Below are 23,079 nucleotides of genomic sequence, written 5' to 3'. Positions count from 1 at the left end.
TCTGCGCATATTAAAGTTGATATCAGAGGCTGAAAGGGCTCTGCTTCGTAGTTTTAAAAACGTAAGAGAGACAGTGGGAGAAGGGAATGAGATTTAAAAGCTTCAGTTAGCTCTTTATAGGCTGTGGATTCTGTCAAGATTCTGTCAATGACATCATCTGTCAATCATTGTTGAAATACTGATATGATTAGCAAAAGATATTGGAATACACCTTTCCAAAGATGGAGCAAAACCTGCCTGATTCCACGTTACTAGTGTGACTACCAAGACATTGCAGAGAAACATACGAGTTATGTTCAGTCTAGGAGGTCTTGAGGTGGATTCCATTGTCATTGGTTACAATCAGTAATTGACAGATGATGTCAATAAACAGACTCCTATTTTGAAAGGATTCTGAAGAATCTGAATCTGAATCTGAAGAAAAATAGTTTTAAAAAATACTACAAACATGGCACATATTTTGATATTGTTTTGGCAACATAAGTGATCAGGAAATCATGATTCAATACAAACCAACATGCATTTTGCATTGCATAGTCCCTTTAAAGCTCAAACACTTACGTTAATGACTCGGGGTCGGAATCACCGAATCGCTTTGTCCTGTACAGTTCTGAAAAGGATTTATCGATATGGCCATCACGAGTGATCGATTCGAATATCGGTAGTGATTGTCCCTTTGTCACACTGAATATCGCGATCGCACTAACTCTGTCGATACCCACGAAGATGAGTTTCGTTCCCTGGACGTCTCCAATTGCAAGCGATTCACACTCGGGACCCTGAGGTAAGAATCGAATATAAAGTGATATTTAATAGCAGAACATGTCAAAACTAATTTTCAATGTTTATGAATGTCTGAATATGATGCTAGTAGATTGAGAGTGAAAAGCTATTCTTATTTCCCTGTTCAATTTTCTTGTTTTTAGTTTGCAACCAGGAAGAACTTACCGGGAAAAAGTAACGGTCATCAAAAATATCTTTCATCTGCATGAGCTATAAGTCTTGGAAAAGAACTTATGCTTATATTCATTGCATGGTGACATATGAAAATTAGTTTCTATGAAGGCTAGTAATCATTCCTGTTTATGAATAGATTATCAACTCCTCAAAATTTCAAACTCTAGTTTATGTGTTACGATATAGATGTTTTCCAAGATGGGTCAATTAAGAGTATAATTTGCGTACCCTCTGGTCGGACCTCGAGTCAAAGGTACTAGCCATGGTCACACTCGGGTCGCCAACCCTGTTGTTCCCGTTATGAATCTTTGGCAGGTATTTGGCCGTGGCTTTCTCGATAATATCCCCGCTGTCCCAGGCCAGGGTCAAGTTGCCGGTCCGCCGATCCACTCGGTAGGCCGAAATACCGCGACCGCCGTAGAAGTAGACATTGTCGTGCTTCAAGGGCTGTTCAGTGCTACGGCCATCGATTCGACTGAACTCAAGGTTGCCTGAAAATAAAAGCGAGAAGAAAACAGATGAGCAAGCAAATATCACGCCATATCCATTCAAGTTGCCATTCCTTTAATGCTTTGCCAAAAAAGAAGTCTAGGAAATATATGTTACGAAATTATGATTAAGATATAAGTGCTATGAGACATGTTTAATGACCAGTGAACAGAAGACCAGTTTGAAGAGATTGATCAAATAATAACTCGTCCACAGCCAAATTGCGATTGTCGGTGGTCTTGAAATTCTACGACCCCATCGATATCAGACTTATTTAAAGTTCGACTGCCTTTTGAATTATTGATATGATTCGTTGCGACCAAAGTTGACGACTTGATGGGACCTGTTGGCATAGTGGAAAAGACTTGTGACTTTCAATCGGACGTTGAGGTCCCGAGTTCAAATCACGTCAATTTCAATGCCTACGTCCTTGGGCAAGATGTTTTTACCCGCCATGTCCCTCTCGACCCAGGTGTATAAATGGGTACCTGGTAATGGTAAGGTAACGATAAAGACAGGATCTCTGCCACTGCAGAGGTTAGCTTGGATAGAGAAGACTATTAGTAGGAATGCCCCGCCGTGTAGAAGAGCTGCCAATCATTGACCTAATGCCGGACGCTGAGGGCGCTGTCCTTAACATTATTACTTTGATTTTGCTGGGAATGAAATAACATTGATCTGAATCAATATGTCGGTTTACGTATTCATTTTAATTAAGTGATATTGCATCTCAAATGTTGTAGAATAAGTATCTTCAATCCATCTTATCATACCAAATACATCTTAATCAATTAATCCACTTGGCGTTCATTATTGCTAACTACGTATACGGCAAACCTTGCCAGGCCATTTTGTTGCAGGAACTGCATGAACATCATCACTATCATCATCATCAACAACAACAGCAACAACATGACTTACAGTATCCGTAATAAGGATGATCGGGCATACAAACATTACCGGTACTGAAAGGTAAGTCCTGTGCAAGTCATGGATTGCCGGCAACTGATTGACAAATTGCCCCACATCGACGTACATAGGTGTAAATGTACGCCCATCGAGTGCTATGTACGCCCATGATTTTTTTTTTAAATCATGGCTACTACTAAAACACTGATCAATTCAGTTCTTATTTACGTCGATGTAGGGCAATATTTGTTAATCAGTTGCAAGGAAAACATCTCGACGGAAGAATTTCATGAATTTGAATAAGTCAGAGATTTCTCTGACAAACACTCACCAAGTCTAAAAGCATCCAGCATTTCTTCGTTGGTCACCCTCTGTAGGAGTTTATCAGTCAACCAGTAATCTGCAATTTAAAGCAAAATCTTTATCAAACTGTACATATAACTGACTAATGATCCACACGTTCAGTGCATAAGGTCGTAATACATGGGAGCGAGACTGTAACCTGAAAGTGTTTGTCCTGCATACGTTTCTCAATGGCTCAGATCTGTTTCGAAACAGGTTTTGATTCTGCCTCGCTTTAGAGGATAACGTTTTGTTTTTGTTTTTTGAAAGATGTCTTAAAGAGTGTTTCGGATCCTTTTCAGTGTACTCTTGCAAATGGCCTGAAAATTCAAATAATTACAGCTCTGCCAAGAGGAAGTCCAGAATAGAGGGCGCCACTCTATTTTGAATTGGATCTTGCATTCCTTTCATTTATCATCTTTCTAGTATTTTCTATACTTATTTTATACTTACTTAACTTTACACACAGCATTTCTGTGATCCAGATTAAACATGAATTCAGTTATGGATTCACTCTAATCATTTCAAGATCAAAACGTAACATGGAAATAAGCATTTTTTTTTATAATGATCGCTGCATCCATTCCATTAGCATTAGTTATGCACAGATAGTCAAATATTTGATATAGAAATCACCAGTAGAAATCTGTACAATTTATCTATCTGCCCTCAACTTAAGATAACAACGAAATCGCATACACAAGGACATGATGAGCAAAAAAAAAAACAGAGACGATTTCAAACTCTAGAGAGAGGTGCTACACAAAGATGATTACGAGCAAACACGCCTCCGAGTACAGATTGAACATACCTTCGGGAAACTCGTCTCCCTTTTCGAATTCGACAAACTCTCCACCTCCCGGCGGGCAGGCGTGGAGGTTGCATGTGTACTCCAGCTGCTTGCCCTCGTTGGCGGTGATGACGAACGTATCGCCGTTCGACGTCCTGTATGTCTCGATGGCATCTGGCTGTCGGAAACTCTCGATATCGTACTTCTTAAATGTTCGACCTAGGGATGTCGAAAAACAAGAGGAAATAAAACAAGATGTTATGATTCAGACCCATTTGAAGCATTACTTGAGTACAGATTTCTTTTCAGGTTTTGCATGAAAAGGGTATCAAATGAGTCATTTTCGGCAAAACGGCGATATGACTAACCGAAACTAAATGACTGTCACTTACGTTTATCCCTTTACGGTTCTCCGACTGTTTTTATGTAATCCTTTCTCTCATTTTCTGTCGTTAACGTATCAACGTGACAATAACCATGAGTTTTGTGCGAATTATTACAATCTTGCCGATATCCAACTTTCTCACATACGCCTCCTTTTGGCGACGTCGTAATGACGCGCAAGAAAAAGTCTGTCATTATATTATGGGGGCCTCTTTTATTGTCTAGGGACTATTTTTATGGTTGATTCTAAAGGCACAACGTCCAACCACGGTACCATGAACGACATATAGGGGAAATGTTTTGAGATCTATTTTCGATCTTTCTTTCTGTGATTCTGTGATTATGTCTGTCTGTCTGTCTGTCTGTCTGTTCTCTCTTTCCCTCTTCCTCTGTCAGTCCGCCTCTCCTCACCGTTGCCTGGGCTAGGGTCTAAGTCGTATCTCTTCCATTGCTTGGCACCGAGTGGATGGATCCCCGTCACCTGGTTGGTCCGCAAGTCAACACTGGCGATGGCATTGTTTTCCTGTAGAGAAACATAAAAATTAAGCCTCACCATTGTTATTGACAGTAAAATACCACTCAGCGAGGATGCACATGACAAAAATATCAAGCGTCGACACTCTTCATAGCAGAAGTAAACTGTCTCAAGTGTGTGGTCATATCTAAATGGGTAGAAAGTTTCAGATCAAACTGAATATCTCAACATTAGAGACGAAACAATCGCCACACAGAACACATTTAATTTCTATGATCTACCACCGCAATTCATTTTAGAAAAGAAAAAAAAAAGAAAGTATAAAATCGTAGGAAAGGAAATGTATATAAAGAGGAAGGAGGAGAGTACGGAAATGGAAACACTCACAAAAATGGTCAATACTGCAACATCTTATAAACAAAACCTTTTATCACAGTTAAGCTGAAAAATATCCCTGAACATGGGCGCTTGATTCATACCATGTCAGCCGAATTCAATTTTGCTGTCATTATTTTGGACAATGACTTGTTTATGGAAAAACACAATAAAGGAGAGCAAAACACGACTAATTAGCTATAGTCATAGCGTGATACTCCCACTTTACTGAGCTTTCAAAATCTGGTCTTCAGTTGTGAATTTCCACATACCTGCAGACTGACGTATGCCGTGGTTTCTGTAGGATCCAGGGTGACATATTCAGGTTCGAGTCCCTGTGAGAACGTGTTTTCCTGCTTGTCCCCCATTTGACCTTTATAAGGCTGTCTCACTAGCTGTGCCGTCAAGAGATCCGCACTATATTGCATGCACGATGCACGAAACATGAGAAATGGGGGAAAATATACAAATTTATTTTGTTATTTTCAGGTTAACAACTCATTCCAGGGGCCCGTTTCATAAAACTTGTCATCAGTGACAAGTTGTCATAGATGTGACAAGCTACTGAAATCCTTGCATCTGATTGGCTGAGAGCAAATTTGTCATAGAAATGTGGCAGTTGTCACTGATGACGAGTTTTATGAAACGGGGCCCCAGGACGAGAATCTATGCCCTACAAGCAATTCTTCTATGTAGATTTCTCACAGTTTACATGTCTTCATTCTCTGACTATTGTTTGTATTCGACAAGTACGTGCATTATTTTTGCACATCAGACTCTTGATACGTTCGCAATTATTTGTAAAGCGATGAATATTGATCAATGAATAATCAACCAAACAAAAACAACAAGAAATCAGCAGCATCAACCCTTCAAGTTGATAATAAACCTTAATCAGAATTTCAAATCAATAATAAATCTAACACCTGATTAGTTATCTAGACTTCCACATTTTGTGTTTACATTCTGTTGTTAGCTACCAAAGTCGTCATCCAGGTTAATAGCTCCGTTAATTGGATCTATTTTATCAAGTGATCGCCAGGAAATGACCTGGATTACGTGCAATATACAAAGCTGTCGTCTTAACTCATATCGTGGGACAAACTTCATTTCGAAGACGCATTGCGTATGGCAGGATGCTTACCTAGGGTTAAATTTGGTGAAATCGAGGGTCGTGATGATTGGATTGAATCCGCCCCCTCCGGAACACGTGCCCCTCCCAAAGGTCACGCCCTGCTGCGGATTCTGCTGACCAGGGTTTTGCCAGGGGCGATTCGGCGCCATGCCGGGAACTCTGCCCGGTCCTCTGGCGGGGGTCTGTGGGAAGGTTGGCCTCTGAGGGGGCTGCCAGCGTGGAGTTTGAGGAGGAGGTGGAAATTGTCTTTTCTGTAAAATATATTGCAACAGAAAAAAATTGTGATTAATCACTTTGAGGTCAATAGTAGCAATACTCAATTGAATAATCTGATGACCTGCTTCATATGGCAGTCTTTTCATCTAAAGGTTAATTACTTTCACGACTGAGGTTTTGATACTCTCCTTCTCTCTCTCCCTCTCTCCCCTTCTCTCTCTCTCTCTCTCTCTCTCTCTCTTCCGTGTGATACCCTAACCCCGGCTCTCTGTGACTTCAAGGTTGCCACATGTATTATCATTCTTACTTCAATATATGAACATTACTGAGAGTAAAAAAAAATAATTAAAAGTACACCCGTTTACAAAGAAAAACTGCACTATCCCATCATCTTTGAGAACCTTGCGAATGATGGCATCGGCTGTGACAAAATCTGGTCTTATCCTTATGCTTCAATCAACAACGTAAGAGATCAACTTGTTGGTTATTAGTTTGGTTAATGTGTCCATGGAATGACCTATTGTATACAGATTAAAACATCGACGTAGGTAAGCACTGAAAAGTTCAGTGTTTTAGCAGTGATCACGACAAAAAGAAAAAATCATCGCCATACATACTCGAGCAGGATTCGAACCTACAACTTCCTGGTCTCCGGACAGGCGTCTTATTCACTAGACCACAGAGCTCCCGTCCGACAGCTACTGCTGGTTCTAATCCTTAGAGCTTGCAGTAGGTTCGAATCCTACTCGAGTATGTATCATGATTTCTATTGTCATTTCTACTACCAAAACACCGATCAGATTTTGCAATGCTTCTTTATCTCGATGGAGTGTAATTTGTCAATCATTTGCAATAAAAACAATTCGACGCAAGAATTTCCTCATTTAGAATAATGACACAGTACCCGCTGCAACCGATGTGAGGTAGATATGTTAATGGTAAAGGGTATAGCTTTCCTTAATACGGGGCCGACGGCTTCAAGTCTACTCAGAAAGACTTGGCAACGTGGATAGAGTGCCTTGCCAAAAAGCAAAACTGAAAGACAGGGGTTCGAACCTCATGTACGTGTATGAAGCCAGCGATCTTATCAAGATGGTCTCAAAAACTCAGCCGCGACAGTTCCACATTGCACTGCACACACATACATACACACACACACACACACACACACACACACACACACACACACATTCTCTCTCTTTCTCTCAACCATAATATAGGCCTACTGGGGCTTTTCATAGATTGAGACAGCAAATATACATCAGGAGGTTGAATCACCTGACGTCTTAGATGTGCCAGTTCGTGTAGGAGCCAAGGACCTTGGCCGGGATTTCTGCGAGGACTGTTGTTGTTCTGCCATGGGCTTTGGCCATTCCCTTGCCAATTCGTGCCCTGCCCCTGGCTCTGCCAGGACGGGGTGCTCGGCCCTCCCTGACCACCTTGCCAACTAGGATTGCCGCCGTTACGACCCCCTCCTTGCCAGTTTGGATTCCCATTGTTAGGCCGTCCAGTGCTTTGTCCCCTATTGTTCCAACCATTCCCTCCCGAGTTCCATCGGGGGGTCTGGCCCTGATTGTTCCAGCCCGTACCTCCGCCATTTTGGTTCCAGCCGCCACCCCCTGTGTTTTGATTCCAGCCCGTACCCCCTGCGTTCTGTCCTGTATTCTGCCCCCTGTTGTTCCACCCTCCACCAGCCGATCCTCCCCAATTCTGTCCACCTGTGTTTTGCCCCCTTCCGTTCCATCCTTGCCCACCTCTGGCACCCTGCCCTCCTCTGGCACCCTGCCCCCCTCCTTGGTTCCAGCCTCCCTGTCCGCCCCCTTGGCCGCCATTACCCCATGCGTTTCTTCCTCCGTTGGGATTGCCCCCGTTGGGATTGCCCCCATTGGGGCCACCACCCTGCCCGCGGTTTGGCCGGTTTCCATAGAGACGAATGATGCTGACCGACCCCTCCGGGTTCACCCACTGAGACTGGCTACCCTGCCCAGCCACTGCTGCTTCTCCTTCATTAGCCACCACAATGGTAGAGCAGTCCCTGGTGAACTTGATGCTCTTTGGTTTCGATCCCACTGAAATTAGAGACAGAAAATATGTACTAAAGTGTGTTACGAATTGACAGTCTACATGACCGCCTCAATTTCATGTTAACATTATCACTGCCATTGTTTAAAAATAAAACAGAAATCAGGTGATGTTAGATGGTATTGTACTTGTCATTATTGGCGCTTCCGCAATAAACTTAAGGTACAAGATGCTGTGACTCGTCAAAACAACAGAAATAAAGAACATTTTACCATTCCGTCGGTCCTTGCTACGTTCAACTCAAGCTAGCCAGCAAAGACAAGGCATGTCTCATCGTTGCACTTATACCTTTATTACATACAAAAATTATAGAGATGACAAAAGGTCACTGCATAAACTTCATGATGAATAACGCTAAGAAGTTCATCTCTATCGGTATAGTCAGTCTTTATCAGACATATTAAAAATGCAGTGTATTATATTCGTAACACATAGTAACAGTTTTGAGTTTCAACCAGAGCTGCTCTATTTACCTTGGAATTCGCATCTCTTGGTCCATTCCCTGGTTCCCCTCGAAAACTTGTTGTAGAGGACAACCATGCCGGGGTCGGTAACTTGCTCTCCCTCGATCGCCCAGGCGACGAACTGTCCGCATTCCTTGATGTCCGTGAGTGGGCGTGGCGACTCGAATTTGTCGAGGATTTTAGGGTAGTGAACGTCTGCAAAGTCCACAACGTGAATCCATTTCTTTCCTGAAAATCAATTGATGAGAAATTAACAGTATGAATACAGTTGAATTTGCCTCGTCGCGTTTTCATTTTGCACCATTCCCGTACAAAGAAGACTGTATAAAGTTGAATCGAATTATTCAATAGTGTTTCGTGAGAAATTACAAGCAATATTAACCCATAAAAGTTTGATTGCAAAGATTTAGTATAATGTAATTATCCTCTAACTGTGAACATTATGGTGAAAGAAATGTAACGTTGGGATCATTGACAACAAGAAAAGAAGAAGAACAATAACAACAAATATCACGAAAGACGCCAATTCAGCCACGATGCTTTAACAGTAAACTTGAAGAATTGGAGAAATAACAGCTGACTTTGTGCACCCCAAATGTGATCACTTTAGATAGGGCATAATTATTATGCCTACGGGTTGTAATCTCTACCATGGGGCCATGTGCAGGTAACAGCAGAATTTTCTTTAGTATTCTTGGCTGCAGTCCAAGGACGTCAGATAAAGATGTTTGAGTGATACATCGATCTGTTGAATTATAGCTATTTAAAATGATTTTTTTTTTTTTATGTACAGAGTTCATGCCCAATCACCAGGAAGGAATGTACAATTATATTTTGAGCACAGTCAGATTTATTTTCATATGGTGATGATGTATGATGAGAGTTGAGTGCTTGTAAACATAACTACGAGACTGGCGATATTTCAAGGTTTACACTATGTTAATGCAACACTTTCGCACAAAACTGAGATGCCGGCCAATTGACCTGATTAACTGATTCGAAAAACGTGTTGGATAGCTTATTTTTGCCAAGAATCCAACTACAGATACCGTACGTTCCACACGCACGATTAAGAACAGATTAACAGCTGTTTTTTAGGGCAAGGAGGTAGTTCTGTGTGTGGTCATTGTAACTAGAAGAAATAAAAGGAACAAAAATGGGATCTACTCTGTCTGTATTAGACCAACAGCGTTATGTATACACGGTATAAAATGAATAGGGACACCCAGCATTTTAGCAATTTTCTTATCAGTTCAATGAAAGATATGCTGTAAACAATACTATCAACTTCCTCATGTCGACCCTTTGTACCTAAAACCTGCAAGAAATTCTGCACTCATGTATATCAATCAGAGGATAGCTAAGGCTATTGTTTCTATTCCATGACATTTGCTCATGCGACAATTGCTCCCATGTATCATATTTGCACGCTAAGCTAAACAAATATATATATATATATATATATATATATATATATATATATATATACCCTCAAAGATAACCCTTATTACCCTTATCCTAATCCTTACATCACGTACATCAAACTAGACCTAAAACCATAAGACCGAAGCAATTGTCGCAGAAGCATAATGTTCTGTCAACTATTGTTTTCATTAATTGATTGACTCCATACTAACGCTAAGACATGTACAAAGGAAACGATGGGGCAAGGAGTTGTGAGACACGTCCAAAAACACCCAATTTGCTGTGATAATTACACGGGCACTTAATTAGTCTATCACCGTGAGACCGCTGAGGGACAGGTCAATTTATCCCCAGGTCTGACTCGCATTCAGGCCCTGCTAATCATGTCCTTCCGACTCTAATTAGACACCCTAAAAGGTGGAGCTACGGTATGTAGAGTAGCAACCCAATTGGGCGCGGTTAAGTAGAGCAAGGAATGAAAGGGAGACAGGGTAAAAAAGAATGGCTGAAACTGAATCCTTTTCTCTTCTTCCTAAGTTAAAAACTTTTCAAGGCTAAGAAGTATCAAATATACGTCGTGATGTTTGATTCTACTTCCTTTTTTAGGTATTCATTCTCATATCTCATCGATAAGGACAATATCCCACTTTCATTCGTTTCATTTCCGTTTGAAAATATTGACTAAATAACATAACGACAAGGACACATTTGATACGAAACAATACCAACAAAAAGAACTGCAAGCAGACAAACTTCTGCGAAATAACTTTTCAAGGAATTGATAAATGATATATGAATAATTATAAAAGACAACGGGCAATTGTAGTTATCTCTAAGAATAAGCTCCTTGGAGAAATATTTGGTCCCATAGATTTAAACATTCAAATATCTAATTTGCAGTATCTGTGAAAATGAGAATAAAAGAAAGAGAAGAGAAAGAGAAAAGGAACAATCAGTGAAGTATCATTAAATGAAGACTGATAGACAACATTATCACGTTTGTGGTTATGTAGGGGTTACAGGTATAAGTACAAACAGAGCCTAAATCCTGGTATGAATTTTGTTTGGCAATGTTTTCATTTTATTTTTGGTCGTTAAAAGGGGGAACAATTTTATATATATTTACCTCAAGACTACTGATATTTCTAACTTCGAAAGTTTTATCTCCCGGTAGTTTCCTCAGCCTAACATGTTTCTAATGTCTTCGTTTCAAAAAATTCAAAAGCACATCCACATTGTAATACGGTAGTTCTGATAATGGCGTGCGATCACTTAATAACACATTGATACAAAAAAAAAAAACTATATCATAGCTATTTTTCTTTCCTTTTAGGTGGGAGGAAAGCTTTTCATCAAGTTTCTATCTAAACTTTCATATAACATTTCGGATGTGCATACAATGTTACACAGTAAATTACTTCAGATCCGCAGGAAAACAGTGTACCGCAAATCCCGTCTGCATCTGAAGCCCTGTCCAAAAGGATTTATTATCATTTACGGGGCATACAATGTATATCTTATTTCGCGGCGTTCATCTCCGTTACGTCTCCCACGAGTAATCCATTTTAGCACATGGTAGGGCTGAGCGGTATAAGGTGTATGTTCGTTCGTTCGTTTGTTTGTATTTATTTTGCTATTCAAATCAAATCAAACGACTTACATGGGTGTGACAATTTGAAAGAAAGCCTAACCAAAATTTAATGACAAAGGAGCAATACAAAAGTGCAGTTTATACCACATGCATAGCAAAAATCTTTGTAAAACATTTACAAATGTTTCACAAAGATGTGTGTGTAGGAGAGAGGAAAGACTGACAGAGAAAAAGTGGGAAATATAGAAAGACGTAGATACGGGAGGAAGACGGAAAAAAGTTTTAAAGGGATGGTACAGTTTTGGTGGAGATGAGAGTAGGGCTTTTAACTTTTTTCGAGATAGCAAGAAAACACTTATGACATATAGTACGGAGCATACCATTTTAAGAGGAATTCAAAGTTTATATGATGAAAATCGTGCTTGGAATGACTGAAACATCCAAAAGCAAGCTAAAATAAAGTTATCGTAATAAAGTGTGGGTCCAACACTTTATTACAATCGCTCTTTTTTGTGGATATCTCAGCCATTTCAAAACCATTTTTTATCAAATAAAAGTTGAGTTCCTCATGGAATTACATGCTCTTTCATATTTCATAAGAGGTTTCTCATTATCTCACCCAAATATGTTCGAAGCCTGAAATTAGGTCTCAACCAAAACAGTACGATCCCTTTAAAGGGAGGGGGTATATATTGAGAGACAGGGGATAGTAGCAACCCCAACAAATCGAGGACTTTGCAACGAAGAGATTACGTCTATCATGGCACAAGAGAGCATGGAACCAATATCCTTCTCGGAGAATTCGACCTCGAAAGAATGATTCAGAATCAGTGTCGAGGAAAGAAAAATGGATAAAAGAAATCGAAGGACCTCGAATAAAGCGTTCCTGAGCAAGTCCCCCCCCCCCCCCCCCACCGCCGCCAAGGGGGCAGGGGACGATGAAGTCATACACAAGAAAGACCTCGAATTCTTCTCACCTCGAGAATTTTGCCATGTTAAGTTTTCTGAAGGATAATTATTGATAGCATCAAAATGTTGATAAACGAACAAGAGTACAGGAAAAAAACCTACCACTACAAGACAGTGGTACACCGCGTAGATTCTTCTCGAATGAAAGCGTTCCTGAAAGGAACTAACTCATCCTGAATAAGCTCACACTCATCAGCAAAACAGTCTACATGGTTAGCCGCCAAATTAACCAAAGCCTTCTACAACGCAGACATTAAGGGAACAGCGCTATATACGTCGTCAACACTGACACAGATAATCATTTATGAAACAGCATTTATGCAACGACATAAAAATGATAACGAAAAATAAAGTCATTATGAACGTATGTGTCTTCATGAAGACAGTTGTGGTCATTTTTAAATAGCATTGTAGCATCATTATTGCGATGAATGTACTTTCCTTCATTCCTTGAACTCGTCATGAGAGTACTATCAAGGAGGTATAGGATCTGCTATACCTCCTTGGTAATAACCATGAGTGAACTAAAAAAAAAAAATATGTAAACGTAGAATGATGATTGAAAGGTTATATAAGACAGATGGAAACAGGGACAAAGATGACGAGACCCGATATTCATCAATCACAGATAGTCAGGGAGTTCCGAAATAGTTCAGAAATAGGGAGAAAACATCATAAGACTACAGTGTGGGTCTGTTGAAGCCACTGCTGACAGGAATAGCACTGAATAGAGTGTGCAAAGTCTCAACTCTTCGACAGTCCGTTGTCAAACCTCAAGGACAGTAGATTACACTTTTCTGCAGGACATCACAATTCTCTTGAGATAGTGTACTGTGTTAGTGGCATTTAACGCTCTTTAACTCCCAAATAATACACCCCCCCCCCCCGCACTTTGTACCTCTCTTTCCTTGGAGCTGACGTGAGGAGGAAGTGTTGAATCCAGACTACTTTTCCCTGCTTCACTTTTGGAGAACACTTCTGCCTCAGTGAATGTGTTAGATGGACTATAAATGCCATGAGTTCTTTTAAACAAACTCCTTTCTCTTGCTTCCATAATCTTGAAGGGTGCTTTGGTTTTAGATGAGAGTTTACCTCATGTATAGGAAAACATAATGGGAATGCCACGCAAGGAGATTTCATCAATGAAAAGATGATATGATATACTCTTTCATCAAGTCTGAATGTAACATTTTCATAGTACGTTATTATTTCAAGCTATGCTGGTATAACAAAATGTGCAATATCACGTTCAAATAATGTCTAGATCCCATTGAATTCTGCATGGAGTTTCGCTGTACTGTGACTAATTGAAAATAGGCCTGCTTCACCGGTCTGGACATGTAGGCACTGTTAATCATTGAAGTCCTTGACACAAAATCGTACAGAGATCTATTTCTGAACTTGATCTGAAGGCTCCTAACCGCGTCACCTGTTGGACGTCTTCCGGAGTGATGGTATGTGGGATTTTATTTTGGAAGATGATTCTTTTTTTTTTTCTGGTTTGTCCACTGGCACAGACCGATGCAATGACAATTGGAATCTACGCAAAAAAAAAATCCATCCCGAAGAATCTAGAGAAATTAAACGTCGCTGAAATTTTATGGTCTGCAAATGTAGCAAACGATAAAAAGGAGACATCGATCACTTAAGTGGAAAACATGATGAACCTTGCTTCTGAGTCAGTAAGCTTTTTTCGTTTGATAAACAATATTCTGCTCCACTTTTACATGTGCCCATTTATCAGAAAAAAAATAAAGGCGTAGCAATCAATTAAGAAATACATCATTACAGAAACTTCTATAGACGTTACTAGCACTAATTTTGTTTCATTTATGTTGAAGTGTAAGTTTATGTGCTGTTTACACACCGCTGTTTATTTAACGTCGAATGACATTCTGGTAAATTATGGGAAGGATAGCTCGGAATACAGCAAAATGCTTCATGGTGTTATGTGTGAGGGCTGATTACTAGTAAACACAAAGGTCGTGACTATACAGCCCGTATTAAACAGAGTAACGCTGAAAGGAATGTAAAACCATCAGGATTCTTGTAACAACAATTCGGACTTTACCCGTGAGACGATAAGACTTCTTGCGTGGACAATTACAAATTTCATTACTGAGGTAATACTAAGCTTCCGTAATCCTGAAACAAAGATCAGGTGCGAAAACAACTTAATAAAATTAATGATTCTTTTCGTGTATGTATACTGTATTTTAAGATGTATGGATGCTGACAGTGATATAAGTTTGCCGCTTTTTGTAATAAAGCCTGGATTTGAAGGAATTACCATGGGAAAGGGGCAAGAAGATGAAATAGTCTAATGATCCAGTATAGATGACAGTGAATTCAAGTTTCATGTGACTCTGACAAAGAGAGGATCCATTGTTTATGTCACTTTTATTTTCATAGACAAAAAGATTAATTGATAATTGATCTTCCTAGTGTGATAACCATGTTTTTGTCATTTTAGACATGTGATGATATATTTGTTACATATGATGTGAACAATGTGATTTACTTGAAAATAATACAGGCGCGACGACTATTTCCGTAATGATGATCAATTTTCACGAGTAATTATTCAAATGTTCTTTTTGATTGCCGCGAAAATTATTCCTCTACTGCTAAAAGTTCCTCTAATTTTCATTCAACAACGTCATAGTTACTGCAGAAAACGATTATTAAAGGATGAAAGAATGCAACTGTGAATATGATAACTCTAATTGCACTTGTTTGAACCTGTACAAGACCGACACTGATTATAACGTTCTCATGCTACTCGGCTACAGGTCTTAAAAATAAGAATTGCTTGTTTTCGTAGTGTCTTATCTTCTACTTTCAACTTCAAGCAGATACTTACAATGTCTATAAACATATCTAGCCAAATGTAGGACTGGAAAGACAGAATCCATTCAATCAATTAACAAACAAAGGAAGGGATTATATCGGGATCGGTGCCTAAGATAACGGCTGCTTGGTATTTAATTGAAACTGACTGCACGTAAACGCAGAGGTGTCCGTTTATAGCAAGCAGACTTGATGTCAAAGCTCACGAGGCAATGACATCACATCCTCAGGGTGGTTCATAATGACTACGTTCAAGAATAGTGCTTTAAATGCACGTGCAGCGAGCATAATTTCCGAATGCGTGAGTTTTACGAGGTCAGTGATAGTCCTTAAGTCTTCTCAGGTCCGTGTGAATTGTTTGTATATACAGGGGAGTTACATCCGGGTCCTTCCGCATACTCTTCCGTCAATGTTAACCTTCACGGCTTGACGATGATTTCATTGCGGACGCATGCATGTTAGAATTTCTAACAAGACGTTGTTAAAGTTGTGTAATTAGGCCTAATTAGCATTCAAATGTTTAATTGCAATTGAAATTTTGTTGGAAATAAAATAAATGAAATGATAAGATTGACATAAATGATGAAATAAATTAACAGAAGTAGGGCCTACTTGAAATCTTAAGGTTTACATCACACTTCACACTTCACACTTCATTTTCAAGAATTTAGATTTTGGTGTTGTGCGTTTATTTGTGCTCTGGCCCATTTCTTGTGATTTTCGTGTTGTTTTCCTGTCTGTCTGTCTGTTTGTTCCAACTACAGCTGCCATTTCGAGCGTCTTCTATCAGTGTCTATATACCGGCAATGCAACGGCGATGAAATTAACGAATTCCGTTGATCGGCTTCCCTCACAGTGACCGCAGTGAAATCATGCCTTTAAAGTCAATTCATCTGTCTATATTTATAGCATGCTTCCATAAAGAGTGCAACGAAACAGCGACAATCCCACAAGTCCACCTGTTGTGTGATCTCACTTAAACTGCGGAGGGGTGGAGTTGCCAAGTGCATGACGTGGTATTGACTAGCACTCTGTGGTCCCAGACGCGGTCCATTTTCGCTCCATTCAAAGCTCCAATTTACACCCCCAATAATCACCTCTCGTCTCTCACCGAAAGAGATAGGCCTACGTAGACTTCAAACTGTTATTGTCAGATAATTGTCCACTTACAAGTAGACATGATAACCATACAGGAATTATTCGTCATCAATAGTTTGTTACGATTATTGAAAGTGGTTTTTTTTTTGTTACTTCCTTCTTTAGAATCACAGAGGCAACCATTCATTCACCTCCATCTTGAATCAAGCGACACAGAAAAATTTTCACATTTGACACCAACGTGCCAACATTTACCGCTGTGAGACCAATCGAGTATAGGCAATGGAGTTGTCGATCTTGGATGCAACGTAGTCAACTCAAGGCGCATCTCATGACCTTGTGCGACTGATGAATGCTGTCGTCAGAAGCTTGCTCACAAGTTTTAGGAGAGCAGGCTGCACAGAAATCCACCCCATGACCTAGAAGATGGATGATTTATACAGGGCTCAAAAATGTATTTGACGTGCCCTAATGTGACTCAACAGAAGATCATAAACCACATCTTTTGCATACTGATAACGAAGAAACGTTGCATGTGTGTATACATCGTCTTGCTATCATAATGCGGAAAACAGAATCTTTTTAGGATAATTTTCTAAAACGAATAAAGAGAAAATCCCAATTGCCATAAGTGATTTTTTTTTTTATTTCAAGACGAACAGGTGTAACCATTACGTTAGAATTCATTTCCAAGTTTTCATGGTAGACTACCCATTTACGGTAAAAGCAAAAACAAAAATCACAAACAGAAATATGAAATTAGGAGTCTATATATTGATAAAGAGTGCATTGTTAGTCGGAGATTAAACAACTAAACTAGATTTTGTCACTGGCAAGTTACAAAAATAGAATACACTAAATTCATGATAACATTAACCAATTTGGATTTTCATGTCACTCCTTTTGCAGCTATATCATTTTGGAAGGTAAATCAAACCATACTAATGTGTTTTTTTTTCCTTGAACATGTACATGTTCATGGTGTAAGAAATGCGTAGAAGACTATACATGTAAATATAGCACAGGTCGTAATTGACGTAAACACTGATCTTCTCATAGTGCAATAACTTTCGTGTAAGTCGAGGCTTGAATTGATTCTTCCTGCGCTGGAACGGAGTGAGTAAACACCATGCAGTCTGGATCAACCTCGTGTTGAGGTGGGAAGGGTTTACCGGTGGTCGGTGGGATTATCCCCCTCACTTTCATTGCATCTAAAAAGATTAAGATTTTTAGGTGAACATCGATGGAGATATGGCTCAGGGAAAAACTAACCAAACCATGTCTAGTCGCTCTTAAACGGGTGAATATAGGAATATAGGATCTATTGTAGACAGCGATAAAAACAATGTATACACAACTATTTCACTATTCATGGCAATTACAAAAATTCCAATATCACTGTCATTCTGAAATATTTCTGAACTAAACTGAAATGCACATAAGTTTAGATAAAAATAAATCAGAATCATTTTCGTCATATCATCCTGGTACACACAGCTCAATAAAGAGTGCCTGTGCTTTTACATTCTCTTTTCAAGCTTTTATCTCCTTTCTACTATCAATCTCAAGTTTTTATCTCCTTTATACTTAAACACTATCTATGCAATCCACAACATGTATAACCTGTTTGTATAAAATTATAAAAGGCTCCAATTGTAAATAAAAGAAAAACATTTACATGAGTTTAGTATACATTTTCTAGTGATCTCAGATTTACAAACTTTCTTTCCAGTAGATCATTCTTTTCAGTCACTGCATTATATATTTTTTTCATCATTACGGATGGGAGTATGCATTGTCTTTATTCTTAGTTAGTGTGACGCTTTATGATTTGTATTTCTTACAAACTGTTACCGACATGATTTTACCAGATGTATACTTCATATTTGTATTACACTTCGTTTTGGGATGGAAATAAAGCACAACTGTATTGGAGGAAATAGTGGATATACTGTACATCACTTGTCCAATGGTATACAACTACGAGAACTTTTATCAACCTAATTTCTCCTTTCTCTTTCTCTATAAACACAAAACATAAAGCACAAATGAAATGGAAGCAAAATGGAATCACTGAAATAGACAAAGCCTATATGGCTTTAAAGGTGTTAAATTTTACCCGGGCACTTTCTCCCAATTACACGCCCTTCCTGGATATGGCTGGATTAACACCATTTTCAAGGCACGTCACCTATAGGGGCTACCTGTATTGTGTGAGTGTCAGACCATACAAGGGTTCGCAAAGAAACTCTTTGGCAGATCACGCTATTCTCAATCATCTGAAGTGGTTGTAAATCTTTCACTTATCAATAACGTATGATATGTTACATTCATTTGAATCGTCCTTCCTAAGTAATGATTTGAGATGATGCTTCCCCACCCTCGCTTAATGTCTAACGGAAAGTATATACCGTCGACATGTGGAAGACCTAATTCGTCAAAGTGATTTTTCATAACGACAGAACTGTCACCTTTTTCTATTCTAAATCACAGTAATGAGATAGTCACCAAACGTGCGTTGCTTTAACATTGCCATTAAGAATTCGAAATATTGGGGAGCCCATAATCCCGTCAGATCATAAGCTCGCAAAAACACGGTCTAAACTGGGCATCTTACAGCATTGCACAGGTGTATTGCCTATAGCTGAACGATGTAGAATGTTTTCATCTAGTGGTTCGACCTGATTAAGCCATTCGTATCATGCTAGCATGCTCCTGGGTTTTAGAATTTTTGTATTTACGTATCCCATCTGGTAAGTCTGTATCAGTATCTCCATTACGACAGGGGTGACGCATAAGGCTGAACAGCCGTTCTCGTCAGCGATGATCTGTAGAGTGGTGATTTCGGCGAGATTTTTTTCTGCGTGAATTATTTTTAAAGATTTTTCTTAGCTTAAGGAATTCCTAAATAAGGTCAATTTTGAATTGGTGTTAAAACTTTTCCAATTTTTTTTCGACTGGGTTCAGTTTGACAGGTTCGCATTAGACCTTCAAATTTCATCAGCGTATGGAAATACAGAGAGTGGTTCTTCTGAAGAGATTAGTTCTAGAAAGGGCAAATGTCAGCTATTTCTATCCAAGCCACAGAATTTTGCCGTTTTAGAAGTGAAGAAGTATTATATATGGCTGCAGTAAAACTGCCTGAGTTCTCCCTTTGAGCAATCGTTGTCTGTTGCTCTCTTGAAATGATCACAAACGTTAGAGAGTTTCATCTTCTCTTCACAAAATTTCTCAGAATATCCAGTAGGGCTTATTGGACATTAGCTCGGTTTTCTAGGATTTTGGAGAATCCGTCATGTAATCTTTTCAGGGAAAAGAATCATGATTTCTTGTTTAATGATCTTTCTATTCTCTGAGATTACATTGTACCGCTCATTCCATTGGTTGATTCTTTACACCGTAATTATGTAATATAATCATATATACACATGTTGATATGTTTTGCACTAAGTTCATTAAGTTTGCTAAATTATCCAGACTGTCAACACTTTATCCATGGTAATGCGTGACAGTGCCTCGTCATGAAAATGCCATTCACTGATGTATCTCTCTCTGACGTGTCTCGTCCTATTTACTGCCGTTACTAAGAAACTAGTTTGATGATCGTTTAATTGAAACTGTAATCGAATTTCAAACACGTGAGTGAACGCGAAAGGGTGCATACCGAGCAAGTTTCCTCGATACCATGCTCAACTGCTATACAAAAAGAAAGAAATGTTGCTAATTTTGTTGTTGGTACGCGTGCATGTCTCTTCAGTAATGACTTCCTCACGTGCTCGAGAAGTTTCTTACCACTCAACACTTACATCATGTACATGGATGAAATAAGCCTGTACATAATTTTAGACCCACCAGGTATTTTCGCTACCAGCAGTTTGTGAAAAAAAAAGCGCAAGTCAAGATTATTTTGCATGAACAAATCGATAATGTTTGGAACAAGCAAATTATCAAATGATTCAAATTACTAGCTTACAAGCTAACATTTTGCTGAAGTGGGTTCTGCGTCTTGATAATCTACAGGAAAACTGTAAAAAGTTTTTGTTTTTTATTTTCGCCGTCACGAAAAAGCATTAAAAGTACAAAACAGAGTCACATTATTTGTACCAGCAAGGAGAATAAAATTGATCTATTTTTGCAGCATATTCTACATGATTGACGTAGAAAATATACGCTCGCTAGCTATTTGTAATCAACTGCTTTATTTTAACAAGGCTGACAGGTAAAAACAGGATACAATGAGTTAATATCAAAACCACAAAACATTCAAGCTTTCAGCGGTATCGATAGTGACCATGTTGGACCAATTACTGCAACATGCAATACGTTGCTAGGTCTGGAGATACTGTGTTCAATTGGCATGTAATGACAACAAAACATGAGTTTCAATACCTTTAACGTATCAATTTCATGCCATAGGCTGATATTACAGGTTAGAGAAACATTTATCGATTCAAAAAGTAGCATATACATACCATCGTCTTAAACGTTATACATATGTCTATATTATTGTTTTTTTTTGGGGGGGGGGGACGGGGGTGGGGGAGGTGGGCAAAAATTGGCCTTGCGCCATAACTCCAGCAAACTACCAATCTGGTATGCGCTCTGTTTTAGTGCGATGTACTTTCAGTTTGAAGTACAGTTAGAAGTAGGCGACGCTTGAAACTTGCGTTTACTTTGTTTTTTTTAATTTGGGTGTATATCATGACCATTATTTCCGCTAGTGCGAGTCGAGTGGAGCAAACTAAACGAGGAGTGTTAACATGTAACATTATATCATCTACACCTGCAGCCAAAACAAATGGATAAGATGGAAACGATGCTACGAAATCCTTGAGGTATAACATTACTCTACACGAATGTGAGATAAAAGCCACTCTATTTGTTTAAACAGCTAACCATTTTGTCATGAATATGCATTGGTGCAATGTGGGTGTGGCATGTTCGGCTCACGTGGGGCAGAGGATGGATCGAGATTGGGGACGATGGCGCCCGATTCAAGAGGAAGAATAAAGTTTTGTTGTTTAATAATAAAGTCTGGTGTGGTGGTGATTTGTTTGTTGGCAGAAGTGGAACGTGTGACAAGTTGTTGTGCCACGAATATTTTCCTCCCTCCGTAATAATTGGGGGCTTGTCCGGGATTATGTCATTCTATATGTATAAAACCAAGATTCGATTCAGCGAGGTGTTGATGGCACATATTTTCGAATTGTCGAAACGGCTTTTGAGTATGCCAGTGCAAAAAACGGGATTGTCATGTCTGTGAGCACACGTCACAGGCAAATATTAAAAGGGGTGGTATAGTTTTGGTTGAGATGGAGGATTCAGAATTTCACTTTTGAGTGAATGAAAAACCACGTATGTCAAAGCGCAAACAATTCTAAGAGGAATTTAAAGTTTATGTGATGAAAACGGGTTTTGAAATGGCCGAGAATAACAAAAATTAAAAAAGAAAAAGTGGTCCTAACAAAAGGTAGGTCCCACCTTTCATTAGGACCTCTTCAGTTGTTGATATCTCAGCCGTTTAAAAAGCGATATTCAGCACATAAACTTTGAATTAATCTCAGAATAATATCGTATGCTTTTTATTTTCATAAGTGGTTTTTGATAATCATCCCAAAAATTACAATCTGAATTCTCCATCTCAACCAAAAGTATACCATCTTTTTTATGTTCGTCAAGACTTGCAGTTGTACGATATATTATAAATGGAGAGTATAAATGAGATAACATAATCACATAATTTACAGCTGTTGTTGTTGTTGTTTTTTTTTTAAGAGATAGGGATGATTTAAATTAGCTTCCTTTTCAAGTTTTCATCATTCTAAATGTCATAATTACACCGCCGGTATTAGACAAATGTTTGGGTGATTTCAATAACAACAAATATTCTTGGCTTGATAGACCACGCCCACTTCACCCCTCGAAAAAGAGCAGATACTGATGGGAGAAAGAAAGAGGGAGGGGAGCAAATCCCAAGACAGGGTATCATTTTCTCGATCCCGTGTTTAAGCTGACTAGGGTATCAGAGCCGACTTTTCCTCCCTAGGCGCGCCCCTGGTTTCCTGGCCAGTCTACGGTATGTCAGCGCCCACTATTTTGGATATGAAGTGCATAATCATCGTTGTTGATGTAGGACGTGTGTGTGAGACGTCCACGTTGTCGGTTTACACCGATTGCAATGTAATGTGAGATATAAGCTAGCATCGTTATTAATTATAGGCCTATATCAGTAGGAAGTGTTTTTCTTTCTCTGTCTTTGCTAATCACATCCTTGATCCGTTATTTTTTACCTGGTGAGGAGAAGCATCCCATGGAAAGATGAAAGCAAGTTATAAACCACTGAGGATAGGAACAAAATGAAATACAATCATGAAAACCGTCAGAAAAAGTACATAGGGACTACACACACACACACAAATAAAAATCAAGAAACTCTGACCCTGGGTGACATCTTACTAAGACATGGAAAGTATTGAACATTTATTCATAGCTACAGTATTATTCTTGGTTAACGTAAGAACAGTTTTG

At 39.1% G+C, this 23,079-nt stretch overlaps 1 protein-coding gene across 1 annotated transcript in view; it reads right to left on the bottom strand.

Annotated features, from left to right (window-relative positions):
* The window catches only part of LOC139724046 (mesenchyme-specific cell surface glycoprotein-like), a 31,474-nt gene that overhangs the window by 1,603 nt on the left and 6,792 nt on the right, over positions 1 to 23,079 (bottom strand). Inside the window, exons 2-10 of the mRNA XM_071635244.1 lie at positions 8,628 to 8,846; positions 7,351 to 8,141; positions 5,866 to 6,107; positions 4,994 to 5,138; positions 4,283 to 4,394; positions 3,509 to 3,706; positions 2,687 to 2,755; positions 1,186 to 1,448; positions 562 to 779 (exon numbers count right to left, since the gene is read on the bottom strand). Coding sequence (XP_071491345.1) covers positions 562 to 779; positions 1,186 to 1,448; positions 2,687 to 2,755; positions 3,509 to 3,706; positions 4,283 to 4,394; positions 4,994 to 5,138; positions 5,866 to 6,107; positions 7,351 to 8,141; positions 8,628 to 8,846 — 2,257 coding nt within the window. The remainder of the gene's footprint in view (positions 1 to 561; positions 780 to 1,185; positions 1,449 to 2,686; positions 2,756 to 3,508; positions 3,707 to 4,282; positions 4,395 to 4,993; positions 5,139 to 5,865; positions 6,108 to 7,350; positions 8,142 to 8,627; positions 8,847 to 23,079) is intronic.

This window comes from Diadema antillarum, unplaced genomic scaffold (genome assembly GCF_040938485.1).
Source record: "Diadema antillarum isolate AM-2024a unplaced genomic scaffold, OU_Dant_1.0 scf00000205, whole genome shotgun sequence".
Lineage (NCBI taxonomy): Eukaryota > Metazoa > Echinodermata > Echinoidea > Diadematoida > Diadematidae > Diadema > Diadema antillarum.
The sequence above is the reverse complement of the archived record's forward strand: the minus strand, read 5'-3'. Positions and strand labels throughout refer to the sequence as shown.